We start from the raw sequence: 25,863 nt of genomic DNA on the forward strand, positions 1-25,863 counted from the left end.
GCTCTTTAAGTATTTATCAACATCCTTGCAAAGGGCACAGAGTACTGCATGTTAATGTGTGTTAGCATTGTGCTTTCTCATGCACACCATCTCCTGATGCTTATAAATATCTTGGACCACAAAAGCTCTCGGGAGAAATGATACAGTTCTGAAGAAATTTTCTTTTCAAACATAAGAGACACAGAATCAGTGAAGAGGGATGAAACCTTTTGTGAACAGTCATTGTCCATTACCTGGTTCAAAGGTATCTGATCCATCTGAATTTACGTTAAGAATATGGACAGACATGCATGTTCTTTATGTCCCAAAATGTACAGCTTGTGGGAGATGCACGAAAGCATAGATCCCCCTGCAAGTCATTTCACTCTATACCCAACAGCCAAGTTCAACAAATGTTTTTCCCCTTACCAGGGAAAGGAAGTAATATCATTTCCATCTTGCTATATGGAGAATTAATACACAGAGAGACCTACGTGACTTGACCCAGGTTGCCTAGGAAGACAGTGCCAGCATCAGTGATTAAAACCTGTTATTTTCTGTCTAGTCCTTGTAAGAGTTACAAAAGAAGTAACTGCGGGAAATGGAATGCTGGTTTCTAATTATACCTCCCCACAACAATGTAAATGGACAGAGAAACTGCTAACGCATTTTTATATCTATCTATCCATCCTTTGATTAATTCAATGTTAGTGTTGTTTTTAAATTGCAGGCTAGCCTATAAATGAAAACTATAGGTGTGGATGTGCAGAACAGTGTCTCGCCTGTCTACCAATATTCCATGTTCTCTGTGAGACTTTTTTTTTTATATACAGACATAAAACCACGCGTATTTATGAATACAAAAATACATACGCACACACATACACACATGCATGGTCTTCTGCATTACATTACCAGTGAAAAAGCATGCGAAAGTTCAAAAAGAGAAAGCTAACATGTTAACCAAATTGCAACTGCAAGGAAGTTCAATGGATTTGGTGATATAAAGATTTAGATTTTCTGGTGAACACTTGTGGTTTACACAACCACGGTTTTGATAATTTTTTGACAAAAGCAAGTAAACCTTGTCATTGCCAACTACGCATTCGCTACTTTACTGCAAAGAAGTTACTAAACCCACATTATTGCAGACACGTACCATACTGGCAAACAGCTCTCCATCGTCATCACATGCCACTCCTCCAGGGCTGTAGAGCTGGAACCAGCCGTCTTTGCCAGCCCGCACACTCAGCAAACATGAGTGGACCTGCCAAAAAGTGAAGACATTGGGAAGGTTACAGTTCCTGCCAATAATCACCAGCGTCTCCCACACTGGGCCAAAAGAAGTAACTACAAAACCAGGGACTGCTGGAAATTTCATGGTTAATATTCCAATTTACAGAGCTGCAGGCAAGTGTCCGCTCACAGAATCCCTTTTTTCAGTATAAACAAGGAGGGAAGCTGTATCATAGCTAATTGCATGGCCTTTTTAATTCCCTTTACACAAATCAAACACAAAATGGCTCTGATCTAGAACAGCCCCTTCCACTTGGGAAAAAAACCCCAACCACAAAACAAAACAAAAGATCAAATTTCTGAGCTTCTGACACTTTTCCCCCATCCTCTCAGCATGTGTGTCTATACTTCTGATGTGATCTGCATACCAAATGCACTGGCTGATCACTTGCTCATTCCAATAACTAAAAATTCTTATTATACCTGCTGTAATAAAACTTGACCAGAGTCAGGGTGAAGGAAGTCTACACAGAAAATTCAACAGGGATATGTAAGACAGAAGTTGCACAGAATAACTGGCACCAGTGAGCAACCATTAATCTAAATTTGGCCCACTGTAGAGATGACTATATCTAGTCCCACAGTTTAACAGAGGAGTCATAATTAAGCTTTTTTTTTCCCCCTTTCCCTTTTTTTCCCCCCTTTGAAGGGACAGATGCTCTATTTAAATTTTTGTGGTGAGTGAGGCGGAGTCCATGCTCTTTCCTTTGGGCATGTAACAATAGTGACAGATGAAATCCCGGTGCCATTTTAAAACAAGGTCTCTGTTATGTGACAAGGATGACTACTGCTCACAAAGGCTAAAACCATGAAAACCAGGAGTTTCAGGCAATGATGATGACAACACGGTCTCCTCACCCACAGTTTGGGGGACCTTTCTTCCCTTTATGCCAGCAAGAAAAATTAATGCGGATGAGAGGTTCCCTCTGAGTCAGCCAAAGCTGCTGATGTTGAACAAGCTACATGTGCAGCTATGAAGCAGTCAGCCACCATAAGGCTACAGCTACGCACTCATTCCAGTAACGCACCTCCCACCCCCTTTCTCCTGCTAATTCATGAGAATTATGGTCATTTGCACACAATGTAACTGAAATGCAGCTAAATAAAACCTGTTATTTTGTAAGCTGTATGGATCCATGGATTTTGCTTCCCTTTTTTTGTACGGAAGACGAAAAGCTCTGTGAGATTCAACAGAGTGGGAAAATCTTGCTGGTTGCAGTTTACAGAGGAGCAAGGACATCAACTGATGCCAGACGAGGGGGTCACAACGCATGTTTATACATAGGCAAGAAACCATTCACACTAAGATCGTGTGCCCCGAGTGGCTATTGCCCCCTAAGAGACTTAAGCACAGCAAAACCACACCATGTTGTGAAACAAACTACTTAAGGAGAGACCTTCTGAACAAGTATACTTGCAATCCCTCCAATTAATACTCTGTGTAGACCGGCAATAAACTCACTTCTTGCCTCGGGTCTTCTGCAAATCTCTGAATCACGTATTTCAGCTCCCTGGAAAAAAAGTTAAAAGGACAAGAATAAGCAGTTGCTGGTTGCAGTATTCAAACAACTGTCACGTTTCTCTTGGATTACACTTTAAACAACATATATTCATGCACTTCAGAGAGAAACAAGTTGAACTGCTTCCACAGGAGGGAAAATATGAGGTCTAAAAGTGATTGCCAAGGACAGCGTATATTCACAATAGTCTAGAAAAGCTTTCAGAGATGTGCAGTGACAAACTGGTTTGTAAATTCTATCAACATCCAGTGTCTTTAGTCCTTGGGCTCCTGCTGTCACAGTAAATTACAAAGAAAACTACATCTTTTTATTGCTAATAGAACATGCTCACAGCCTCTCACAGATAAAAAACATTAGAGGCACAATATTGAATAATGCATCATTGCTATTATTGATGAGCACAAGTATTTTAAGTAATTACCCCCTTCAATAAAACAAACAAGCCCCACAAACTTACTTTGTGAATTTCTCATGTGCAAGAGCCCTGAAATTTAAAGCAGAAAACAGAAGAATATGAGGATTTGAGAGAAGGGAGGTGGGGGGGGGAACACAAAAAACAACCAACCACTTTTCAGTTCTTTCCAAGTAATAAAAGGATTTGCTAAGCAACTGCAGAACACATGACAGAAAGAATAATCTTTCAAAAAAAAGATGAGGTAAAGTCTCCTTCATTAATCTAGGCAGGAAAAAAAAAATATGGGGGGTGCAGGTGGGGGAGGTGGGGAAATCACTTGGAACAAATCTTGTAGCTCTTTCTCAGTCCTGTCTTAGACAAGGCTCTATTAACATCAGTGGGAACTCTGGGTCAGAAGAAAGTAATGCAGCCATATAATCAAAACCAGAATTTTGGCTACCTCCAAGAGCCAGGTGAATTCTTTAATTGCTATGCAATTAAGGTATGGTCACAACTAATTAAGATCATACATCAGTACAGCAATTAATGGTCATTCTGTGAAGTGCTCTGCATCATGGTATGGTTTACACCTCCCCCAGGACTCATGTTAGACTTAGGTAAATGATGTCTCTGTTGCCTATCTCCAAGCTCTCGCTGTAGCCCAGGTAACCTGGCATGGAGGATTAGAGTTCTCTGATTCAAGACATCAGGTCATTAGGGGATGTGATAAGCTAGCAAATTGTACAATTATAGGTTGTAATGTTTGTCCGTGGAGGTCTGCATTTTATAAACACTCCTGTTCATTAATAGGTTTCCGAGGGAGCTTGGCCGATGCGTAGGGTAGCTTCTTCATTTAATGCAAAATACAAATGATACGAGTCTCTGTGATGCCAGTAAAGCATCCTCCTTCACTAAATCTCTTACTTTACTCTCGTCCTCACCAGCTTTCCTTCCTTTCTTTTCTGCCTGTCTCTAGTTAACCATTTTTCTCTTCAGGATCATCTTAGAGAAATGGGGAAGATGAAGATGGACAAGTCTTTGTGTCCCTCTGCATCAGCCAAAATCAACTCTAGATTCTAAATCAATATGAAAGGCACAAAGCTCTTATTACCATCAGTTTTTAGCTGACATTGTAATTCCCCATAAAACAACAGTAACAAGAATAACTCAGTAAATACTAAGACAGTGCAAACTTACTCCTTGGGAAATGGGATAGGTTGAAGCAAGCTGGCCAGTGCTGGTCTCCAGTCATCATAGTCTGACCTGAAAATTTAAGATTTTATTAATAAGATACCATGTATTGAATATGGTTTGCCAACCGTTAGTTGAAGAAGTCAAAAGCTTTTTACTGCAGGCACCAACAACCCTTCTGTTCTACTGAGAACACTCTAAAGATCTATGGTGACATTTCCCTTTCCATTTTCAGCACATTCTCCACTGAGGCACAATAAATCTGGTATTTACAATGACCTCCAGAGAGGCCGGGCCTTCTTTATGTCAACCTAAAGACATTTGCTGTTTATGAAACCTGTTGACATTTAATCACTAAGTAATACTTTCATCTAAGTTGGTACAGCAATTACCAGGCCATTGCTATTTACAGCTCTGCTCTGCATTTAATTGGAATGATTTTTTTTTTTTTCTATAAGACATAAGCCCATTTGTAAAAACAGACACCTCCCCCTCCATTTTTGACCTTGGCACAAAGGGATGGATCAGTTTAAACATTACAAAGCTCTCAGCTTATGAAAAGAAGAGACTAGAGGAGGAAGCACTGTCAAAATTATTCAGAGTGAAAGCGGGCAGATGAGGATAATCACAGCTGAGAGCTCAGACCAGCGGACCCTGTAAGAAGTGTCTCCTCTCTGTTGTGTTAGCACCACAGATCCCAGGAGATGCATTTTGTCTTCATCTCTGCTGTCAATATACAGAACTGTGCTTCTACGAGGAGCCATCCATAAGGGGATGCTCACGTGAACTAGGATGGAGATAATATTTTGCGTTACAGCATACACTGGTCTAATCTGCAGCATACCATCCCAATCTACCTGCAAAACGCCAGCTGCTCCAGCACACATGGTGAAGCAGGTACAGCTTCTCGTGTAGGAATGGCACTTTGCAGACTGCCACCCTTCTCCTTCAAATCACCAAAAACATTTGGTGATTAGTTAGCGCTAATTAGCTGCCATACCAATGCTCTGCACAAAGGGTACAATCATTGTAAGATGGATGAAGTAAAGAATACAGAAGATAAAGAGAATCTGGCAAGTCAGCACTGAAACAGGGCACAGAACACACCGGCCAAAGTCCAGATCCCGGCGCTGCCTGCTAGGTCACTCTCACTCCAATTAATACCAATGAGTACCGATTAATACCAATGAGTATGCACAGAAGTAAGTGTAGTAAACACCTCATATGGGGTGAAACACCATGGGATGTCTTTAGAAGACAATATAGAAGAGCCTACCATCTCCCTGTACTGCTGTTACCCTTTGGATTTCATTTTTAAAAGCCAGATTATTGGCTGCAGTTTACTGCAAACTTGGCACAAAAGTATGGTGTTTCTTTAGGAAGGAACGACGTGTAACATTCTCAAATGGACAGTATCTACTGATAGTATTAGAAACAGACAACATATGCACAGGAAGTGTTCCAAAATAACGCAATTTTTGCAAAAAGAAGGTTCTAGCCCAGAGAAATTGAAGATGGATGCATTTCCAAAAGTCTTATCCATTTTTTGAACATATAAAACAGAGATTTCTATAAACTAATAATACAGATGATGCTGGACAGTCCACAAAGGCATGTTCACAGACACAAAGAAAAGAATACTGCTCAGGCACATAAGTTAAGACGCAACATGCAGAAATTTTAATTGAAGGGATAATCATGATGTAAAAACCAACCAAGGAGGCAGTTATCACTTGCCCAAGAGTAGTATGAGTTCAGGTTACAAGAATATATAACATTTTAGGCAAGTAACCAGTCCACAAGAACAACTATGATCTGATAGTAGCTTAACATATTAAAAACCAGATGAACGCTGTACAAAACCACTGTGGGATGGGTTAGTAGCTCTTCTTTCATACTGCTGTGCAAAAGTCCCAAGTTCAATACACTTTTCTTTCCATGCTAGGTGCAACCTAGCACAAAACTAAATGCCTATAATTTTGGTAGGCAACTTCAGCGAGTAGTCCTGCCCTTTTCATGTGTGCATTACCAGATAATCCTAGAGCCTACTTTACGGCCATTGCCTGAAATCCCTCTACCAAGAGGCTAAGAACCACAACATTGTGCTGAGTTCAGGGAGACGTCTCCTTCCCCACCTGCAGTTGTTAAACAACCATAAAAAACACTTAGGTAAAAGGCTGGGGCTTAGAGGCAAGCAGTTCAGTAACTGAGGTGGCACTGACCAGGCAAAAATCTCAGTGCTGGTTCCCTTCAAAACACCAACAAATAACATTTGAGAGTCTTGGCTATGTTCCCTAATAAATACTTGTTTATTTTCCTCTTGTTAACTTTAGCACTTGATGCACAAAGGATAGAGCATGTGAAGCTACAGTAATTAAAAAAAACCCCCAAACCCAAAACCTCATGCCCATGCCAGTTGTGCTAGAAGCCATTGAGCCTAATTTTCTTCTCCATCAAGAATTCTGTTCTCTGGTCTAAATTAGGAACAACTCTGAGATAAAGGGGTGTTACACTAACCTAAACCGAACACAAGTCAATTGCAGATACAGCACTTTGTGATCACCCATTCACAAGGTTCTTTCCAGAGACAAAAAAAAAAAAAACAACCAAACCCTTATGTGCTTAGACGCTTAACAAATAAGGAAGAATACAAACTTTTTTTAGTGCCTCAGAACAGCAAGACACAAAGCAGGACTTCATTACAAGGGGGTGTTTTTACACTTCTCTGTAAAGTGAGTATCGTGGAACACCTGAGGATGGGGCTTGTCATATAAACTGAAATAAATCAAGGAAACCTCTTGACATAGCACCTCTAAGATGAGGTCTTTGGGTTCTTTTAACAAAGCTTTGATTAATTAAGGCTCTCTACAAGACTATTTGTTGTTTCTGACCAAATTGAATGGATCAGTGACACAGAACGCTGACCTGTGTTCAGATTCATCTGAAAGTCTCTGGTTTACCTACCAGGTCTCTGCAGGAGACAGACGACACAACATATCTATAGCTGCAGCCACGAGGTCTCTAATGCATACAACCTGGGTTTCACTACGTTTGTTAGGTGTGCGAACATAGTTCAGACCACAAGAAGTAGTCTGACTTTGAGCTGGCACCATACTTTCACTCAAACATCCATCTCTGTACTCAGGATGTGGTGTGCTCCTCCTGATACCATTCACATCCTCAGGAGCAGGCAGCCCTGCACTGCGGTCCTCTTGGGATCACTGCTTTGCCCAAGTCTCAACGCACGTTCCACATCAGAGACCTGCTTGTCACAAGCACCTCTGGGTGCAGCCTGAGCGCTGGCCCTGGAGAGCTCATACACGGACCTCAGTGCCTGCCCTTGGGTCCTTAAAGAACTGACAAGTCTAATGTGCAGTCTTCTTTCTTGCTTTCTTTTTTTTGTGTGGGTTTTTTTTGTTTTTTTTTTCCATTTTGTTTTGTGTTTTGTTTTGTTTTTTAATATATACATATCCTTTGGAAATTCCTACTAAACCAGTAGCTGATTTTACTCTAAAAACAACACATTTTTTTATTGGTAGATGCAAACAACTTTAAGAGCAGATTTTTGAGCAGAAGAGACCTGAAAGTCAAAAGACTGAGTTAGGAAATTCAAAGGTGTTAAAGCTGTTTCGCATCACATGAGATACAGCACCTACAAATCTCTTCTAACAGAAGCTTAAAAGCTGAGACTCACTTGGAGGCTTAGTTTCCGTGACATCTGAGGTTACGTGTTACACCACTAAAATTCCTCCTTGAGCAATCTGGAGAGTTGCGATTACTAATAATGTGAACCAATCAATTTTTCATGGCTGATCTTCAAGGGAAATTGCACGAGGAGGAAAAAAAGCTGCTTTGTAATAGACTAAGACCAAGTGAAACACTGCAGACAGAATTGGACAGTATCACTCTCTGACTTTTCTTGAAGCTGGCAGTTAAGTATGGCATCCATTTGCAGAGCAGGTCTGTGAGAAGGCAGTGAAAATAAACCATAGCCTGTTTTCCTAGGAGGAGAAGAAAGAAAGAAAACCACCTCCTAAGAAATGTACAGAGTTTGGTCACATGAGTGGGACCTGAACAGAAAATCTACACAACCTGTAATCCCTTCAATCTGAGCTAGGAAACATGAAATAAACATAGCACAAGAATAAAACTAAACTACTTATTAAAAGCCTACGGTGTTTCTCCTCCTCCCACCTATTCCCTTTTCAAAAACATTTTCCTTCTGTCTGTGCTCATCTCATCTGTGCTCTTCTTTCATTTCAGACAGTTGCTTTTTTCTTTTTCCTTTTTTTTTTTTTTGTCCATTCAAAGCTCTAACACAAGACAGAAGTGTTTGAAACAGAGAAAGAAAGAGAGATAGATTAGCTCTGGCTGCAGTTAACAACCACCACGATGAGCCAAAGAGGCCATGCCAGGAGGAGGAGGGAGCACAGAGCTTCAGGGAGAACTCGGGAGAGCGCCTGTGACGAAGTCCCTGTGGATCTTCAAAAGGTGCTGGGCTGAACACTCACGCTCATCACACAGCTTAAATCTCAGGACTGGCCTTATAAAAAGCAGAGGGGGAGAAAGACTCCCCGATGTACTCACTGGCTCTGATTTTTGCAGGATTTGCAATCTCAGGTGAGTAGCACAGCGGTGACCCTGCAGCCCAATCCCTGGGTTCTTGGGAAAGACGTGCCAAGCTGGAGGTTGGGGTGCCAGGCAGGTGAGGGCTGTCAGAGCAGTCACCCGCCACAGCACACGGCTTTACTCACCTACAAACCTTTCTTCAGGGATTGGCCAGAACATTGGCCAACCATAATAATTAAATAATCCCCGACTGCAGTGACTTTGCCTTCGGGCCATTGTCGCTATTGCCCTGTCAACATAATACATTTTCCTTCCCCGGGATCACCTTTCACCAAAATGAAAACCTGCCCATATGTCATGTGCGGCACAAACAATCCAAAACATATTAGCAACCCAGGGCAACCCTGATAAACATGACATAAGAGAATCCACTTGGGATATTCAGAGCATGCCACTGACCTATTGGGGAATGCGGAGAAGGCAGGGGAAGCTCCAGTGGGCGCTTGCGTTTGGAAAGCTGTCGGTCTTATCACCGAGAGACTGCAAGCCCCGAGTCCTCTGTTTTTAGAGGATAATAGAGAGACAAGGAGCAACTACTTGGAAGCAGCTTGTTTCTCCAGACTGAGCAGCTTGACAAGATCAAAAATCTTTTAGGTAACTCCTCTGTTATCAGATAATAAGATGACCAAGACCTCCAGATGTGTACCTTATCCCTTCTTTCCCTGGCTCTAGGTCCAACACCTCTGAATCGTATAACATAAGGTTTAGCTCAGGGCTGCAGGGCACGCTGAGAAAAAGCCCCATCAGACCCTCTGTCATATAAGGCACAAACCTGTTATCTACAAACCAGCGAGGTGTCTTTTCATGTTCAGCCTTCTTTTGAGCTGGGCTTGTTTGTTTTTTCAAAAGAAGAAAATTTAGCACCATTGAAAGGCCCCAGAAAGGTCCTGCTCTGGCTGCTGAGAACAGAAAATGCTCACGTGGTCGCATTTGGAAACAGCAACACACGTTTGCCCTCATCACAGAGCTCCCAGCGAGGGGTACAAGTGCTGGGACATCTGGAAGGACCCTTGCCACTACAGGCAGCTATGGAAACAAAAAATAACACAGACAAAAGGGTGACAGCTTACGATACACCATCATCGCAGCCACAGCCTCCCTAGGAGTGTCTATTCTTGCAGCCAGTTTAGTTCGCTATCTGTTGATCCGGATTTCACTACAGGCACGGTTTAAGTATACCCCCCATATGCTGGGTGCTGCCAGGGGAATTGGTGGGGTCCTTCAGGTGACACGCAGACTTTGAAGCTATCCTGTCCAAGGAAGAGGACACACGGCTCCTTTTACAGCAAATTTTTCAAACCACAGTTGTGCTGTTCACGTGCAAGTTTGGCTGTACAAGAAATTCTCTAATGCATGGAAACATTAACATGCAAGTAGGAGCTGTACAACACTAAGCAGCTCTCACAGCCTCCAATTTAATATGACGAACAGAAAGATTTCAATTAATTTAGTGCATTTTCTACACACCAGTTTAAGACTTGCAGCATTCAGGAGGCTCTGACTGGCATCAATAACACTATCAGCATCCAGAACGCGTTACAGAATATTGACACAGAAGTTTGATCCACTTTTGAGTGCAGGACAAAAATACTATGTTCCACTAGAGACTGCAGCCCCTTTAAAATCTGCACAAACGTTGGGTCATCTGCCAACACCTTTAAAACCATTATTTTCTGTTTTCCTTCAGTATGCAAGAGTTGTGTTCTGTTACTCAACTACGTTAGAAAAAGGGTAAAAGACGTTCTTGGTGCTACGTTAACAGCTACACAGATAACCTTTCTAATCTGCACATTTAGCCTTCTGTACAAAAAGTGAGCTATTACAGTGGTTATTAAATAATTGCTGTTACATTTTTATCAATATTGGAAGCACTTTCTTTCCCCAAAAAAGTAAGTATTGTGTAGGGGTTAGGTGAACAATAAAACGTCCTCTGCTGAACATACTGTTAAGAATTCTTATTTGCTAGACTTTCAATAATTAAAATCTGCCTAAATAAATTACTCCCTGCTGCCTTAAGTTAATTATGTAAAAAAGATATCATTGTTGGTGACTCTCTTGTTTTGATGATGATATTGAGTCAGACCCCTAAAAGAACAATTAAATTCAATGCTAAGCAACTTATTTATGTTTGGCTTACCACTGTTATTAATAAGAACATTATTTTAGTGACTGCCCACTGAGAGCTCAGCTCCTGGATAGCAGTTGTTTTATAATTAATGTTTTCTTCCTACTGGCAGATTCTTCAACTCTCTTTCTTCATATTCTCAGTCTTTCAAAGTACAGCAATAGTATTTAGTGTATCAGAAAGCCTTTGTTCAAGAAGAGTTTGAGCATGCAAGGAATCAGCATCACAACAGCATTATCTTGCATTTTTGTTAATAACTACTAGCCTTTCTACAATGCTTTTCCATCACTAGAGTTTCACAGTTTAAAAAGCAACATTGAAAATCTTTACCTGTATTTTACGGATGAGGAAACTGAGACACAAAAAGAAGCGACTTATCTAAAACCTCCTAGTAAGCCAGTGGCAGAATAAGGAGCAGAACTAACTTCTGTATTAATGCTTTCAGCTCCGAAAAAAAATCAAGGGATGAACAGGAAGAGAAGGGAACCCAAATCAGTGGAGCTACAACATATACCAGCCATGGCTCTGCCTTAGAAATCATTCTATATTCTCATAGGCTGTGATTTCTCAAGCAGGGTGTGGACTCCAGCAACGCAATCTGAAGAGAGTTGCACCAATTCTGTAGTATCGCCAGTCTGTCCCTATACGCATCCTGGGGCTTTCACCCTTCAGAACTACCATTGTACAAGCTGAAAAAGGGCACAAAGCTGCTCCACACCAATAACCTGTGCAATAACAACAACTGACTCCCATTTTCACTGTTGCTATTGAAGAGCTTGATGTTTAAAACGACAGCAAACACGTCAAAAAAATACATTATTTTAAGATACGGAGTGAAATAAAGAGTTCTTTGCGTAGGAAATTATAGGGGAATCGAGACCTGGCATATCAAATACTTCAAATGTGGACAGACTGTGAGGAAGAACATGCCCATTTGTGAATTTGTTTATAAAGCGTGTGTCAGCTGCATGATGAAACCAAAACCGTCAATGCTTAGTGAGTCAGCATCCAAGCCAGCATCAGGACTGAGAGAGTTCATAGTGTTTATGGAAAACATCTAGAGTCAAGGGGACGGGAATAAATACATGATGTGTTTAACGTAGCACCTGGGTGAGTGAACACTTAAAAGCCACCAGATGAAGCGAAGTCAGATACTGTGCTTTTCAATGCAAACTTTTAAAGGCAGAAGAGGCTAGGCCGAGGTCGGGGGGATAAAATTAGCCTTCAGCAACTTCCTGCTCAAGAATCTAATGGAAACAGTATCTTGGATTCACCTGTCCTGTCTCCAGTTCTGAGCGTATGCTTATTTGCAAGCCAGCTCTGCAGTGAGTGAAAGAATTGTGTTGACAACTGTTACTAAGTATTTTGAACAAGACAAAAAACGTGGGACAAAACTTTCACAAAATCCTCCATCACGGTAGTTGGACTTCATTTAATTCCTCGAGAGCGTACACCCAGATTTGCATTTGACTTCAGCGTAGCCACAGGCTCATGGTTTACAGCGGAGTCCAAATTTCACCCACCGTGTCTTGTATTCTAAAAACCTCAACTATTACTTCATTTAGCCTTACATTGTTTAAAATAATTAATGTAGAAATACAACAGTTTGCCCAAAGACATACTGCGACTCAGCAGCAGAGCTGGCTGTCAAAGTTAACAAAGTTGTTTTGGGTTGTTTTACTGCACTTCTATTACAAGCTTCCATTCTGCAGTCCACCTTTAGCATTACTCCTTTTCATTTATTTATCCAGGAGGAAAACAAGCTTTTCCTGAAGGACTTTTTCTTTTTTATATTCCTCTTGAAGATATTCAGAGGATTTACCTTCCAGGAAACCATGGAGCCATCATTTTGTAAGTGCTATTTGAGCCTTTGTTCACTAACACGGGTCCACTGTACCAAAGCAACTCGTTGACAAATAGAGGCTCCACTCCAATACAAGCGAATCTGAATAAGTCATAAAACTTCTACAAACATGTGAAGGGAGAACACCTAAGTGAAAGACACTGACATTATCCAGCTCCGTCTGAAGCCAGGGGAGCAGCGCTGCCTGTCACTGCACAGGCACTGAGCCTACCTAGCACAGACCTGTCTTTTCTAGCTCTGTCTCGGGCAATCCCAAGAGCCCTGGAGGAAACAAATGGAATTTTTTTTTTTTTTTGGTGGGCAAGAACAAAACAGAAACCACTGGCAACAACATCCCGTCTTCTGTAATATGCCTAAGGCTCACTGTACAAATAAGCTTTCCGTTTTCATCTTCCTAATGCTATTTTTAGAACATATTGGCAGTGCCAGATGTCTCTTTCAAAGGCTGGACTCTCGAGCTGGAGTTAGATTTATAACCATGTGCTGCTGACCACAGATGTTGAAGACAACAGGCCTGTGGGAAAAGCCCCCCATTGTTAAGATGACACTGTTCAAAAAGCTGTTTAAAATAGTTACTCACAGCATCTTGAGTATTTCAACATAACAGCCGAGGATCCTGTCTGCCTGGGCGCTCAGCTCAATGCTCATGGTGCTGCAGGTAGGACTGACCATCAAGCAGTCAATCAGGTTGGGCTCGCTGTCATTGCCAACGTTGGCTGTCATCTTCTGATTAGCTGTGTTGTTGCGCTCCACTTCGACGTGGATCTCATTTGAAGTGACAATAACTGGTTTGAGACGGGATTCAGTCAAGGTGGCCTCTTGAGAGACCAGGTCAGGACTTGTGTGAAGAAGGCGGAGGGGGAGATTAGGCTTTCGGTCACACTGCTGCTGGCAGCCATTCCGAATTTCCTTCAGGCTTGGTGAATTGTCTCGACTGAATTTTAAAAATAAACAAATAATTTCAATAGACCGGCATAACAGCAGAGCACAGGAGACAGAGTGCAACGTTGAGAAGCCAAGACCTTTTGCAATTTCCCACTGCATTTCACCCCAGCCCACCGGATTGCTTTCTTCTGTGTAATCAGATTACTGAAATCAATTAAAAACATTGAAAGGCTCCGATAGGACTGTTCTGCAGCCCCTACTCTACAAAGATTGGAGCTTTTCATTACTCTAATTGACATGCCAGTTTAGTATAAAGGTGAACTTTCCCACCCAAGTTGTGCAAAGCTGTAACAGAATCCATGCCCAAGTATGTATCTGGCTACAGTACATGCCCAGACATTTGTCTGCAGCCCTCACGTCTGGAATTTTTGTTGGACACTAAGCAGCCCCAGTCCGTGCTCTACCATGAGGAAAGTCAGATAAGCATAAACAAACAGAAAACATAGCAGAGGGAGAACCCTCAGTGTCTACTGGAAACTGGCTCGTGTGTCAAGAACTGTGGCAACTATTTTGTGGTAGGTCAGGAATCAAATTTTCCACAATAATGGAAACAGCACTGTGAAAACAGCTCAGGTTCAAAGCTGTAGATACACAGGGATTTACACACAACCCCTTCTTCAAGATCTCACCCTTCTCTTTGCTTTAGGCGTAACACACACTTCACGTGCCAGAAAGGGAGCAAACCCAACACTGCTCTGGGTAGCACTTAATTCCCAGAGACTTGTGGAGCACTCATCTTCTGCTGGTCTATAAAGGGTGGTTATGGCTGCAGTCTGCCTTAGAGCAGTATCTCAACAGCGTCCAAGATCCGCGTGTTGAGCTTCATCCTGGAGGTTACTGCAGCTTGCAGTACTTCTGTACTGGGAACTGCCGAGCTCCTTGCACTGCCCCCATTTTCAAGCACGGGAGCCAGAGATGTGCAATAACAGATGGCCTCAAAACGTGCCACACTGAGTACAAGTCAATGAAGGTTCAGCATCTTCCACGTATTCAGGCACACAGAGCATAACAAATAGAATCACATATCTACAGAAACATGTATGACCAGAACTCCCACACGTAACGCTAGCAATGAGCAGAGTGAGAACGAAGACCCGCTCGCACATACCCACAACTCATCTTCACACCCACCTTGTTTACAGATGTCATGAGTTTGGAAGTGAGTAACATGGGGTCAGCTGGGAATTCATACTAACCTGTTGATAAATTCCTCGTAACACGAATAAATGGCTGCTAAGCAGACAGCTACAAGATTTGGCAGAACCCTGGGGTGGGGGCATTGTCCAGTTGGACCATGCATGCTGAAAAACAAAAACCAAGATAACATCGTTGTGAGGAAGATTTCTGTGGACAAAAACAGTCAGACAGAACGGGTTGCCAGAACTGGATAGACAGCCTCAAAGACTCTTCAGAAGGGCCATTACAGTTAGAGAGTTATTTTAACCCTGTAAAACCTTACCCAATGGCCCCAATTATGAACAAGGCTACACTGCATCGTCAGTTTATTTGATGTGGTATCTCTACAGCCCCCTCAAAATCTCACACATGACTGAGCATTATGCGGTCTAAAGTTAATGGGAATCTCTCTGTAGAGGCTTTGAGTCTAAATGTATAAAAAGAATGTACACACAGCAAAGTCCATTTGCTTCCAGTGTGTAGCTACGCAGAAAACCCCAGCCACCTTTGAGAATTAGTTTTTAATTTAAAAAAAAAAGGCAGAGGGAGACTTTGGCAACATTGCCTCATGGACTCTTCTAATTTATTTGCTGTTTGCCAGTACCAAAAAGCACCAGCTTCTCTTAACAGCCAGTAAAGAGATAAGCTGGGCTGGGAGAAGTAACACAGCAAAGCATGTACACAGGACTGGAAATATGCCATAAATTAAATGCAACTAACCTATGAATAAACTTCTTCACCACCTCCATTCCAGCATTCAGCTCATTCAAAGCCAGAATATACTCCTGAGTAAACAGCCGCAACCGAGGGCACTTCCCAAAATCCTGTTCAAAAAGGAGAGACTTGGTGACGATGGTGAAACATGCCTGCAATGTACGTCAAAACTGTGGGTTTTCAAAAGAAATCAACTCAAACACAACTGAGTTCACTTTGTCATTATGCTGACAGCTTCAAGAGCACAGTACCACTGCATGCTGAAGTAACATTCTTCCCACTAATAATGACATGCTTTCCAATTCTCCTTCTTCCCCCCATACCCACCTTGAAACAAGACATGTTTAAGGGGGAAAAAAAATCCTACCTGCACTTATTTCTTTTGTGCACTTCATTTTACACCTTTATTTTGAAATGCATTTTTTGTGGGTTTGCATTTTTGCTTCTGCTCATAACTGCAGTGTTTTAGAAATGCAACTCAAAAATAGTTCTTTACTTCCATGTTTGACATCATACCTATTCTGGTTTTAGCGAAAATCTTTTTGAGATGTGATCAATAAGCGATCAAGTATAAAATCAAAGATCAATTCTTTCTCCAGGGATTTTACTCCAACTATGATGTGAATTTGACAGGTGAGCTCAACAGTCACTTTCTTTAAATTCTGCAGTCAGAAAGGCACCTGCTAATTGAAATCCTGCACCTCCCCACGTCACCTGCTATTTTTAGATGTGAAAGGACTAAAAACTGCTGTCTGGGGAGTGTTATTCCACAGCACATTTCTTCACATTTACACAGGTGTAACCTTATTACACAGGTGTTGCAGAACTACTACAAAGCTGAATTTCTAAGCAATGAAGAAGGCTCACTGAGGACAAACAAGCCCTCCCCCAGTGATCCCTCAAGCAGCTGGCTGTGGAAGAGTCATCCTGAAAAAAATGAAATTTTAAAGAAATGCCACAAGTGGTAACGAACTGGTGGTCTGTAAAAGGGAAGATACACCCCCAAAATACTGAAAACTTGTGTTGTTCATTTTGGTTTCAGGCACTTCTATAGCACAACATATATTAACAATGCATAGGTTTTGCAGCCAGAGAAAATTATCAAAAATGTGAATACAATGTCTCCTTCAAGTCTAAGTGTCACTCTTTGCTAGTACTGAATGGCTACCTGGTAACTTCAGCCAGGAAAGGGACTGTGGATATTCCACAGTTGGTATTACAATTAAAATCATTAAACTTCTAACATCTCCTTCTGGCAGGTGTAAATATGCTTGGTTCAAGGGCAGGAGACCATGCATGCTTTGTATATCGTTTGGTGCCATTTAATTTTACGAACACTCCTTGAAAGATAGCTGTTGCAGCTGCAATTTGTTTATTAAATTTTTCAACCTGTGTAGATGTCCTAACTGAAATTAGAATGAAAGTCCAAGAGATCATACAGAGGATGTCATTGCTGACAACTCTAAAATAAAACACCTCTCTAAATATAATATGATGCCCTGTCACCATACCAGGTACAGAACAATACACACTGTCAATATTGTTTGCTCCCAAAAAACCCCAAACACTGGTGCTTATATTCAAACATTTGGGCTGAGCCTACAAACAGCTGAAATCCAAAGGTACTGAGAGGTTGCTGAGCACTCCCCAAGCAACTCGCTACACAATAGTCTCCAGTCCTGCACGTCACCGGTAGTATCAGCAAGACCAAAAGCTATCCTTGTTCTTCAGAGATTTCAAAATGATAGGTGAAAAACTTGTCATGAACTTATCGAAGACCACAGGGCAAATTAGCAGCAAAGGTGGGAACAGACAGGTAGGTCTCCTGCTCTAAGCACGCAGAATTGCACGGGGCCTCCTAAGGCTATGAAGTTTACTGCCAACAACACTGTCCCCCTAAAGGATAACTTTATTTACATGCACACACACACATTCTTTAAAAGACTATTCAGTACAGAAGTCCCTGGAGAGCAGTAAAGTGCCCAAATCCACTCCAATTAATATATGACACCGTAAATTCTCTGACTACACACTGCGGTACAGACATGTTGATTTTCAATCTGCAAACGTTAAGTATGGTAAATATACCCAATTCTCTGAAGCTAACCAAATACAAGCATTACACTATGCATTTAGATTTTATTTGAGACCCCTTAAGAGCTCTGGATGCTTTAAAAAAAAATATCAGCCTGGAATCCAAGAATAACATTTACAGAATATTTCACTGAACACTACGGAATATTCAAAAATGTTTACATGTCTGCAGAGTGCAGGCGCAGAGCCAGGAATACGACCTTTTTGCCATCTTGGGCTTTCTACCTAGTTCTATAAACTCAAGGAGTTAAATAATAATACTGTTGTGAAATTAAGAAATATGAACTGTTTTCTATGGGGTTCGTGCTGTACACAGGAGGACTGTGGATGGCGTTTAAAATTATATCAGTTAGTGAAAAGAAGTTGACTGTGTAGTTACAGAGATATGAGACCCATTCTTGAGATCACAGCCGAGTAAACTGTCTTAAATATTTTATTTTATTTATTTGTTACTCTGCCACAGCATTGTGAACTAAAATTTCTTTATGTAACTTATAAACCACAGCAGGAAACTTAATATGCCACGAAGGATGGAGGGTCGGTAAACACCCAGACCTCTCTTAGGAAAGGAATATGGATCATGTAAGAATATCTTCAGAGTCAGGGGGTGGGGTGGAAATCTGGTATATGGAGTGGAGAGAGCAAAGCTGGCAGGGCAGTCTCCTAGTATTTATTTCAATCACTAGCAAGGAATTGATCGGCAACGAGAAGAGAGACAGCAGCCTGGAAGAGAACAATCGTCAAATGACAGAGTACCCAATTCCTGCAACAAGAAGGAAGAAGAATAGCAGAAAAGGATAAGGAAATTCAGGAAACCTAGGTAAGAATTCATCGGACAGGAGTCTAAAGAAAAACAGAAATCCGGACGGCTGGGGGTGTTTTACAGAAAAAATGTTGAGGGCCTCAGCTCAACATTGACGAAGTTCCTATTCTGATTTTGTTATGTAATTGATTTTAAACCATTGTAACTACAAGGATGGCATGTGGGGAGTAAATAAGAAGCCAAGAGACAGGTGGGAGAGAGCTGGAGCTGCGTATGCTGGCACTGCTACCTAAAGAAACGTTCCTCGAATTATGGCTTTGCTTAGATACTTTTGAAAGTCCCACTGAAAGCTTATTGATTTTGCCTTTATAAAGCAACACGCGATTACATGCAGCATTCACAGTTGGGGGTGGGGGGGGTGGTTAGATTTCAATATCACAGTGTTTTGTTCATTACAGACAATAGAACAGCTGCTAATTATGAAAGGTATCACATTAAAACTTCTCCAAACTGACCACATGCACTCACCATGTTGTGTTTGAGAATCCTCTGTACCACTGGTGTGAACACTTCTATCACAACCATGGACCGCGGGCGCTCTCGGCAGTGCTGTAATGAGCAATGAGTCATTTTGTGAGCTGCAGAAATTATGAAGATGGGTCTCCTCTGGCTTCACACCCCATGCATGGATTACCCCAAGATTAACAAGATCCAAGGGCTCAATTAATCTTTCCTGAGATGAGGGTACTCGTAACACTGCTCTCTCCTATAGATTAGCTGGCATCTAATAGAAGATTACCACGGGAGCTCATGAACTACACAAGTTCTTTTCCCTACTGCCTAGTCTTCACAAAACTCACTGGAACGTAGTATTTTTGAGACTTCTAACCCTTTGGTCAAATTTGGGTGAAACTTGCCAACAGTTTTAAAAGTAAAGGGGTTGGGGACAAAACGATATGTAGACACAGGCAGGGTGATGGCACAAACCTCCTTTCCTTGGGATCCAGGCTAAAAACCTGCGGTTCCAACAAGCCACTCCCTCATCACAGGCTAAAGCATACAATCATAATGTATCAGAGTAATTTAAGTTGGGAAGGACCTCTGAAGGTCATCTGGTCCAACCACCTGCTCTAGGCAGGGTCAATTTTAAAGATATATTAGCCTTCTCATTAGCCTTGTCCATTTCAGTTCTGAAGAGGAAAAGCCCATAACCATTTTCCTTTCTTGAGTATACGCAGCCCATTCCACACATTTAAAGATAATTAGGTGCCCACCTCTGATGGAAACCAAAGGCAAAAAAACACCCAGGAATAAAAAGTGCCTTGAGTCTGAGGCTCGATACGACCCTGAAACTGGCTTATAAAAATGCAACAGTCGGAGGAGTTTGTGAAACTTGATTTAATTTCTGTAGGAAGAAGCTGGTGAATAACTCTGGATGGAAATTATAAGCAGCATTCAGAATGTTTGACAAATGCATACCCAGTCATCGGCAAGCAAATTTAAACAGATTCGAAACTGAAACTCAAACAGGCCTAAGGGAAAAGTAGCATTTTCAAATCCACAAACTCTGCAATCCAAAGTAGTCAGAAGTTTATGGAAAGCATGCAAAACGCAGTACAAGCATGGATTTACCATAAAAGAGGATGGGTCTTTATGATCTTCCCATTGCCATTACCCATTGACATAATACCATTAGGGCTGAGTTATGCATCACATTACCAACTCATCTGAACACAGCGACTCCAATGATTTTTGCATTAGCTAAACAGAACATGCAGTAGGACATCTCCTGTGCCCAGACCGAGGTGTGGAAGTCTGAAGATTTTAATTCTCACAGAGGACTGCAGTCTGATGTACTAAGGATATGGATCTATTTATCATAATGCCGCTGTTAACTATTCCAATATTGTTGGCTGTTGACCAAAAAATGAAATCAATTTGGGCATGAGGTAAGGAGTTAAAGAAAAAAAACAACCACCCCCTCAAAGAACTACACTCACATACAACTACGAGATTTCAGAAAGCAAAGCTGTTCTGATACCTTGCAGAAGAATTCACAGAGGTCAGGAGGAGGATGGTTGTTTTCCAGCAAAGGTGCAATTGCCTTTAAAAAGAGATAAAAAGAGGGAGAAAAAAATAATTACAGGACTGCAACTAGAGTAAGCATTTTGCAGGGAAGTATTTTTCTTGAAAAAAAAGCTCACTTTTTTAAAAGAAGGACAAAAGCATCAACAGAGAAATTAGAGGTGGGCTGTGTGTTTATTTTACACGTAAGCTCAAGCTCTGCTATGAATTCTCTGGAAAATTTTGCTTTTAACTACATCAGTGTAAATACATAAAACACAGCAAAGGAGTACAATTTTTATAACGGTTTAAATGAAAACAGGAGCAGAGCAATTGTTTTAGGATGTAATATAGCAAGGCTGAATCTGGCTCACTGTTTCAGCTATAACATCTCCCTGAAAGAAGAAACTGAAAAACACCACACACACAAGTCCTTTATGAAAGAGTTCAAGCTCTTTTTGTGAGAAATAACTCACTGAAAGTAACATAGCGCTGTTCTTACCTTGGAGGGCCCTATTCATCAAAATCAAGCATCTAACTTTGTGCAAGTTGAGATCAACCATTCCTTCTTCGTTGCTACGCAAACCAATGTGCTTACGCTCAGTAAATACATTAGAGATCATACCTGCCACTGAGGTGTAATGAACTTATGTTGTTGTTACTTCCTTTGTAAATTAGAAAATGGTACTAGAACAATGTATTCTCTCTATGTGATGGTGCCTTCAGGCTTTTCCACTCTTGAGCTAAAGGGATTCCCAGTACCCATTTAAAAGTAAGACTCTAAACACAGCAGCTAGGACATTTTGTATTAAGCAACTAAACACCAGATATTTTATCTGGATGGCATCCGGAGTTTTCCTAAGGCTGCCTGCTTTGTTTTTCGCTCTCCCCTTGTCTCCTTAAGCACTTCAGCCCCAGCGAGTCTGCTTGCAATGACCGTGTTTCACGATAGCCACTTTCACACACAAACAGGTCAAGATTAATGTGAATTTTAACAATGAAACCCAAGGACATCTGCAAAATCTGTTTTGGTTACACATATAATTTGTGAAGTTTCTGTTCATTATCACGTGCCATTCTCCTGCAACTGTTTACTCTTTCTCTGGTGGTGGTCCAGCTCCAGCAGACTGATGGAGGATGCGACACTATTCAGTGAGACTAGAATATAGCCACTCTCCATCCAACACCAGAGCTAAAGATCTTCCTTGAATCCATCTTTTGGAGTGTTTGCTATAGGACCTGCCAAACCATAGGAACCATGTATTGCAAAATCACCAAGTGTTTATACCTGTCCAGTAACTGTCAGAGGACCACTGCATCAGAGGTGTAACTGGCTGGTTGTCAGCCTAAGAAAAAATATCTTTATTGTTCCAGCCCAGTCCTTACTGAATGCAGGGAATAACCACAACAGACACTGTCAAGCAGGTCACAGCTCTGCCTGTATGGTCAGCATGGAAGGGTGACCGCATGAGAGCGCCCTGTATTTTCCTTACATGTGCTGCGGTTAAAAGCAGAAACTTGCTGTCTCACGTTGCCCAGTTATGGCAACATATGCTTCCCCGTCCTTACCAGGAACACATCAGTTGTAGTATTGATCTGTTCCAGCACCATCTAGAGAGGGAAAGCTGGTTCCATTTGTACAGCAAATCACTGTGTACTTTTAAGATACTATGTAAATGCACAGTATTAGCAATACTTCCTAAGAATAGCACAGGTTAGCTGTATAACAGCAGTGAGCTCTCAATGCCCAGAAACTGCCAACTCCTCAATGGTTCAGGCACAACCTACACAAGGGCAGGACTTGAAGTGAAGAAGCCATCACCCAGAACTGATGAATAATGTAGGCTGACAGGACCTTTGAAGGCCACGTGGTCCAACCTCCCTGCTCACAGCAGGGCCACCTTATATCTTTTATTAAAAAAATCCTTCCCCCAAAACAACCAGTAGTAACTGGGGGCCTGAATCACCCTTGGCACTAGAGTAAAAAGAAAGCTACAGCAGATCTCACAGAAAAGTAAATGCCACTTCAGAAACTTATCTCAGTGACCGATTCCAGCTAAAATGGTATCTTATGCAGCAGTTAAACGCAATTCACACCTACTGGCAGCTACATGCCTCCTTGTCATTTTGCAGAAAGAGTCATGGAGATGTGATACAATCAGGTGGTGGTGAGGTTCTCGATTAGATTACTGGGAAAATCTCCTGCAAATTGCCAGTGACTGAAATTAAATTACAGTGATGGGGAAGCAAGTTCCACCTCTCTGCTAAATTGTTGAGATTTTCTATTTTGTTGCACAAGGAAGGGCTGCCATTCGATTCGCTTATTTCTATGTCTAAATAAATGCAACCTACAGAAAAGAAAAAAAGTTGGAGAGGATATTTTTAGAAATCAAGCAAGCAGAGGGTTAAACTGCAGTGACACATACACATATCCACACTTACAAAAAAAATCACTTGCTCACATACCATCAGCAATGGAGACACTCTGTATATGGTAGCATTAGCCCCTCAGGAAACTACTAAGCCTAAGGGTTTTATAGGGCACATCTGGAAATGATGGGGTTTGACTATTTAAAGTACATATATAGATATGAACATTGCACTGTGCAGCCTAGTAAGGAGGCCATTTTGGGAGACAATTAACCCTCAACATGCTGTGCTCTTTCATATATGTTGATGAGGAAACTTAATTGTTACTCATCTATGAAAGAAGAAAAGAGGAATGACAAAACCACACAAAAAACAGTAGAACAAATGGGTTTGATCCTGCCTAAATTCACCAGCATTGGTGGAAATGCTTTCATATTTGCTCTACTTCACTGGGGCAGAGGCAAGCATTAACAGAAGAGTTATCAAACAATACAGATTTGTCCTCAGATTTTGACAGAAAGATACTCACCACAATAATGCTCTCGTGGTCTTGAGTGGTTAAGTTGTTGTTCTGAAAGAGATGAATAGAAGAAATGAATGAACAAAGAGTACTCCGAGCTGGCACATCAGCATACACAGTCCTCTTAGCTACCACAAGCAGAAAGGGTCAAGACTGCAATTGCTTATTTTCAGAATAAAATTCACCAAACTAAAGTAACTCTCTTAAAGAAGAGTACGTGCTATGAGGGGTTGTGCAAGCTTCCATTTCTCCCTCAGCACATTCAGATTCAAGCCACCTCAACCACAAAAGCCGACCACACAAACACCAGGATGCCAGCGTAGGTCTCAACCAGTCGGCAAATTAAAGCTAGAGATACAGAATCACGGAGTTTTCAGAGTTGGAAGGGATCTCTAGAGATCACCTCGTCCAACTCCCCTGCTAAAGCAGGATTGCCCAGAGCACGTTACTCAGGACTGCATCCAGGCGGGTCTTGAAAATCTCCAGAGAAGGGGACTCCACACCCTCCCTGGGCAGCCTGTGCCAGTGCTCTGTCACCCGAACTGTAAAGAAGTTTTTCCATGTATTTGAATGGAACTTCCTGTGTTCCAACTTGTGCCCGTTGCCCCTCGTTCTGTCACTGGGAACCACTGAAAAGAGTCTGGTGTATTTCTTTAAAATGTTTTTTTAAGACAGGCTGTATGTTTCTACAAAAATTAATAGAAGAATTGTTGTGATGCTGTATACCATTTGTTGGCAGTAAACTAACCGCTGCAGTTTTCCTGAAATTTCTTCTTCAAACATGGAACCAGTAAAAGCCAATGCATTTACTGGAAGTCACCTATGCTACCACTTATGCAAAAGAGTTTGCTTTTGGCTTTCTCAGCAGCAAGATCAGGTTTTCTGAGCAGTCAAGAATCAGGCTAGGAAAGCTAAAGCCCAGAGAGAGTTAAATTTGGCCAGGGATGTCAAGGGCAACAAGAAAGGCTTCTACGGGTACGTCAATGATAAAAGGAAGACCAGGGAAAATGTGGGCCTTCCCCAGAAGTAAAGGAGAGACCTCATTACCTGGGATATGGAGAAGGCTGAGGTACTCAATGACCTTTTTGCCTTGGTCTTCTCCAGCAAGTGCTCTAGCTGTGCCACCTGAGTCACAGAAGGCAAAGGCAGGAATGGGAGAATGAGGAACCGCCCACTACAGGAAAATATCAGGTTCGAGACCCTCTGAGGAACCTGAAGGTGCACAAACCCATGGGACCTGATGTGATTCATCTGCGGATCCTGAAGGAACTGATGGATGAAATTGCTAAGTCAACAGCTATCATATTTGAGAAGTCGTGGCAGTCCAGTGAAGTTCCCACTGAGTTGGGTAAAAGGGGAAACATAACCCTCATTTTTAAAAGGGAAAAAAGGAAGACCCGGGGAACTATAGGCCAGTCAGTCTCACCTCTGTGCCCAGCAAGATCATGGAGCAGATCCTCCTGGAAAACGTGCTGAGCCACATGGAAAATAAGGAGGTGATCGGTGACAGCCAACATGGCTTCACTGAAAGCAAATTGCTCTTGACAAATTTGGTGGCCTTCTATGATGGAGTTACAGTGTTGGTGGGTAAGGGAAGAGCGACTGACATCATCTACTTGGACTTGTGCAGCGCATTTGACACTGTCCCTCACAACAGTGGAGAGATGTGGATTTGACAGATGGACCACTCGGTGGATAAGGAATCCGCTGGATGGTCTCAAAGAGTTGCATTCAACAGCTCAATGCTGAAGTGGAGACCAGTGACACGTGACGTTCCTCAGGAGTTGATATTGGGACCAGCGCTGTTTAACATTTTTGTTGGCCACAAGGACAGTGGGATTGAGTGTGCCCTCACCAAGTTTGCCAACAACACCAAGCTGTGTGGAGCAGTCAAAACACACTGTGGGGAAGGGATGCCATCCAGAGGGACCTGGACAGGCTGGAGAGGTGGGCCCATGCAAACCTCATGAAGTTCAACAAGGCCAAGTGCAAGGTCCTGCACCTGGGTCGGGGCAATCCCAAGCACAAACACAGGCTGTGCAAAGAATGGACTGAGAACAGCCCTGAGGAGAAGGACTTGGGCTGTTGGTTGATGAGAAGCTCAACATGAGCCAGCAATGTGCGCTTGCAGTCCAGAAAGCCAACCGCATCCTGGGCTGCATCAAAGGAAGCATGGTCAGAAGGTCAAGGGAGGCGATTCTGCCCCTCTACTCCACCCT

General features: G+C 42.0%; 1 protein-coding gene across 1 annotated transcript in view; it reads right to left on the minus strand.

Annotated features, from left to right (window-relative positions):
* CMIP (c-Maf inducing protein) overlaps positions 1-25,863 on the minus strand; it is a 67,211-nt gene that overhangs the window by 10,791 nt on the left and 30,557 nt on the right. Inside the window, exons 4-13 of the mRNA XM_009890382.1 lie at positions 23,654-23,695; positions 20,732-20,794; positions 19,219-19,299; positions 15,840-15,943; positions 15,140-15,244; positions 13,579-13,932; positions 4,387-4,452; positions 3,253-3,279; positions 2,738-2,786; positions 1,121-1,246 (exon numbers count right to left, since the gene is read on the minus strand). Coding sequence (XP_009888684.1) covers positions 1,121-1,246; positions 2,738-2,786; positions 3,253-3,279; positions 4,387-4,452; positions 13,579-13,932; positions 15,140-15,244; positions 15,840-15,943; positions 19,219-19,299; positions 20,732-20,794; positions 23,654-23,695 — 1,017 coding nt within the window. The remainder of the gene's footprint in view (positions 1-1,120; positions 1,247-2,737; positions 2,787-3,252; positions 3,280-4,386; positions 4,453-13,578; positions 13,933-15,139; positions 15,245-15,839; positions 15,944-19,218; positions 19,300-20,731; positions 20,795-23,653; positions 23,696-25,863) is intronic.

Source organism: Charadrius vociferus, unplaced genomic scaffold (assembly GCF_000708025.1).
Source record: "Charadrius vociferus isolate BGI_N301 unplaced genomic scaffold, ASM70802v2 scaffold498, whole genome shotgun sequence".
Classification (NCBI taxonomy): domain Eukaryota; kingdom Metazoa; phylum Chordata; class Aves; order Charadriiformes; family Charadriidae; genus Charadrius; species Charadrius vociferus.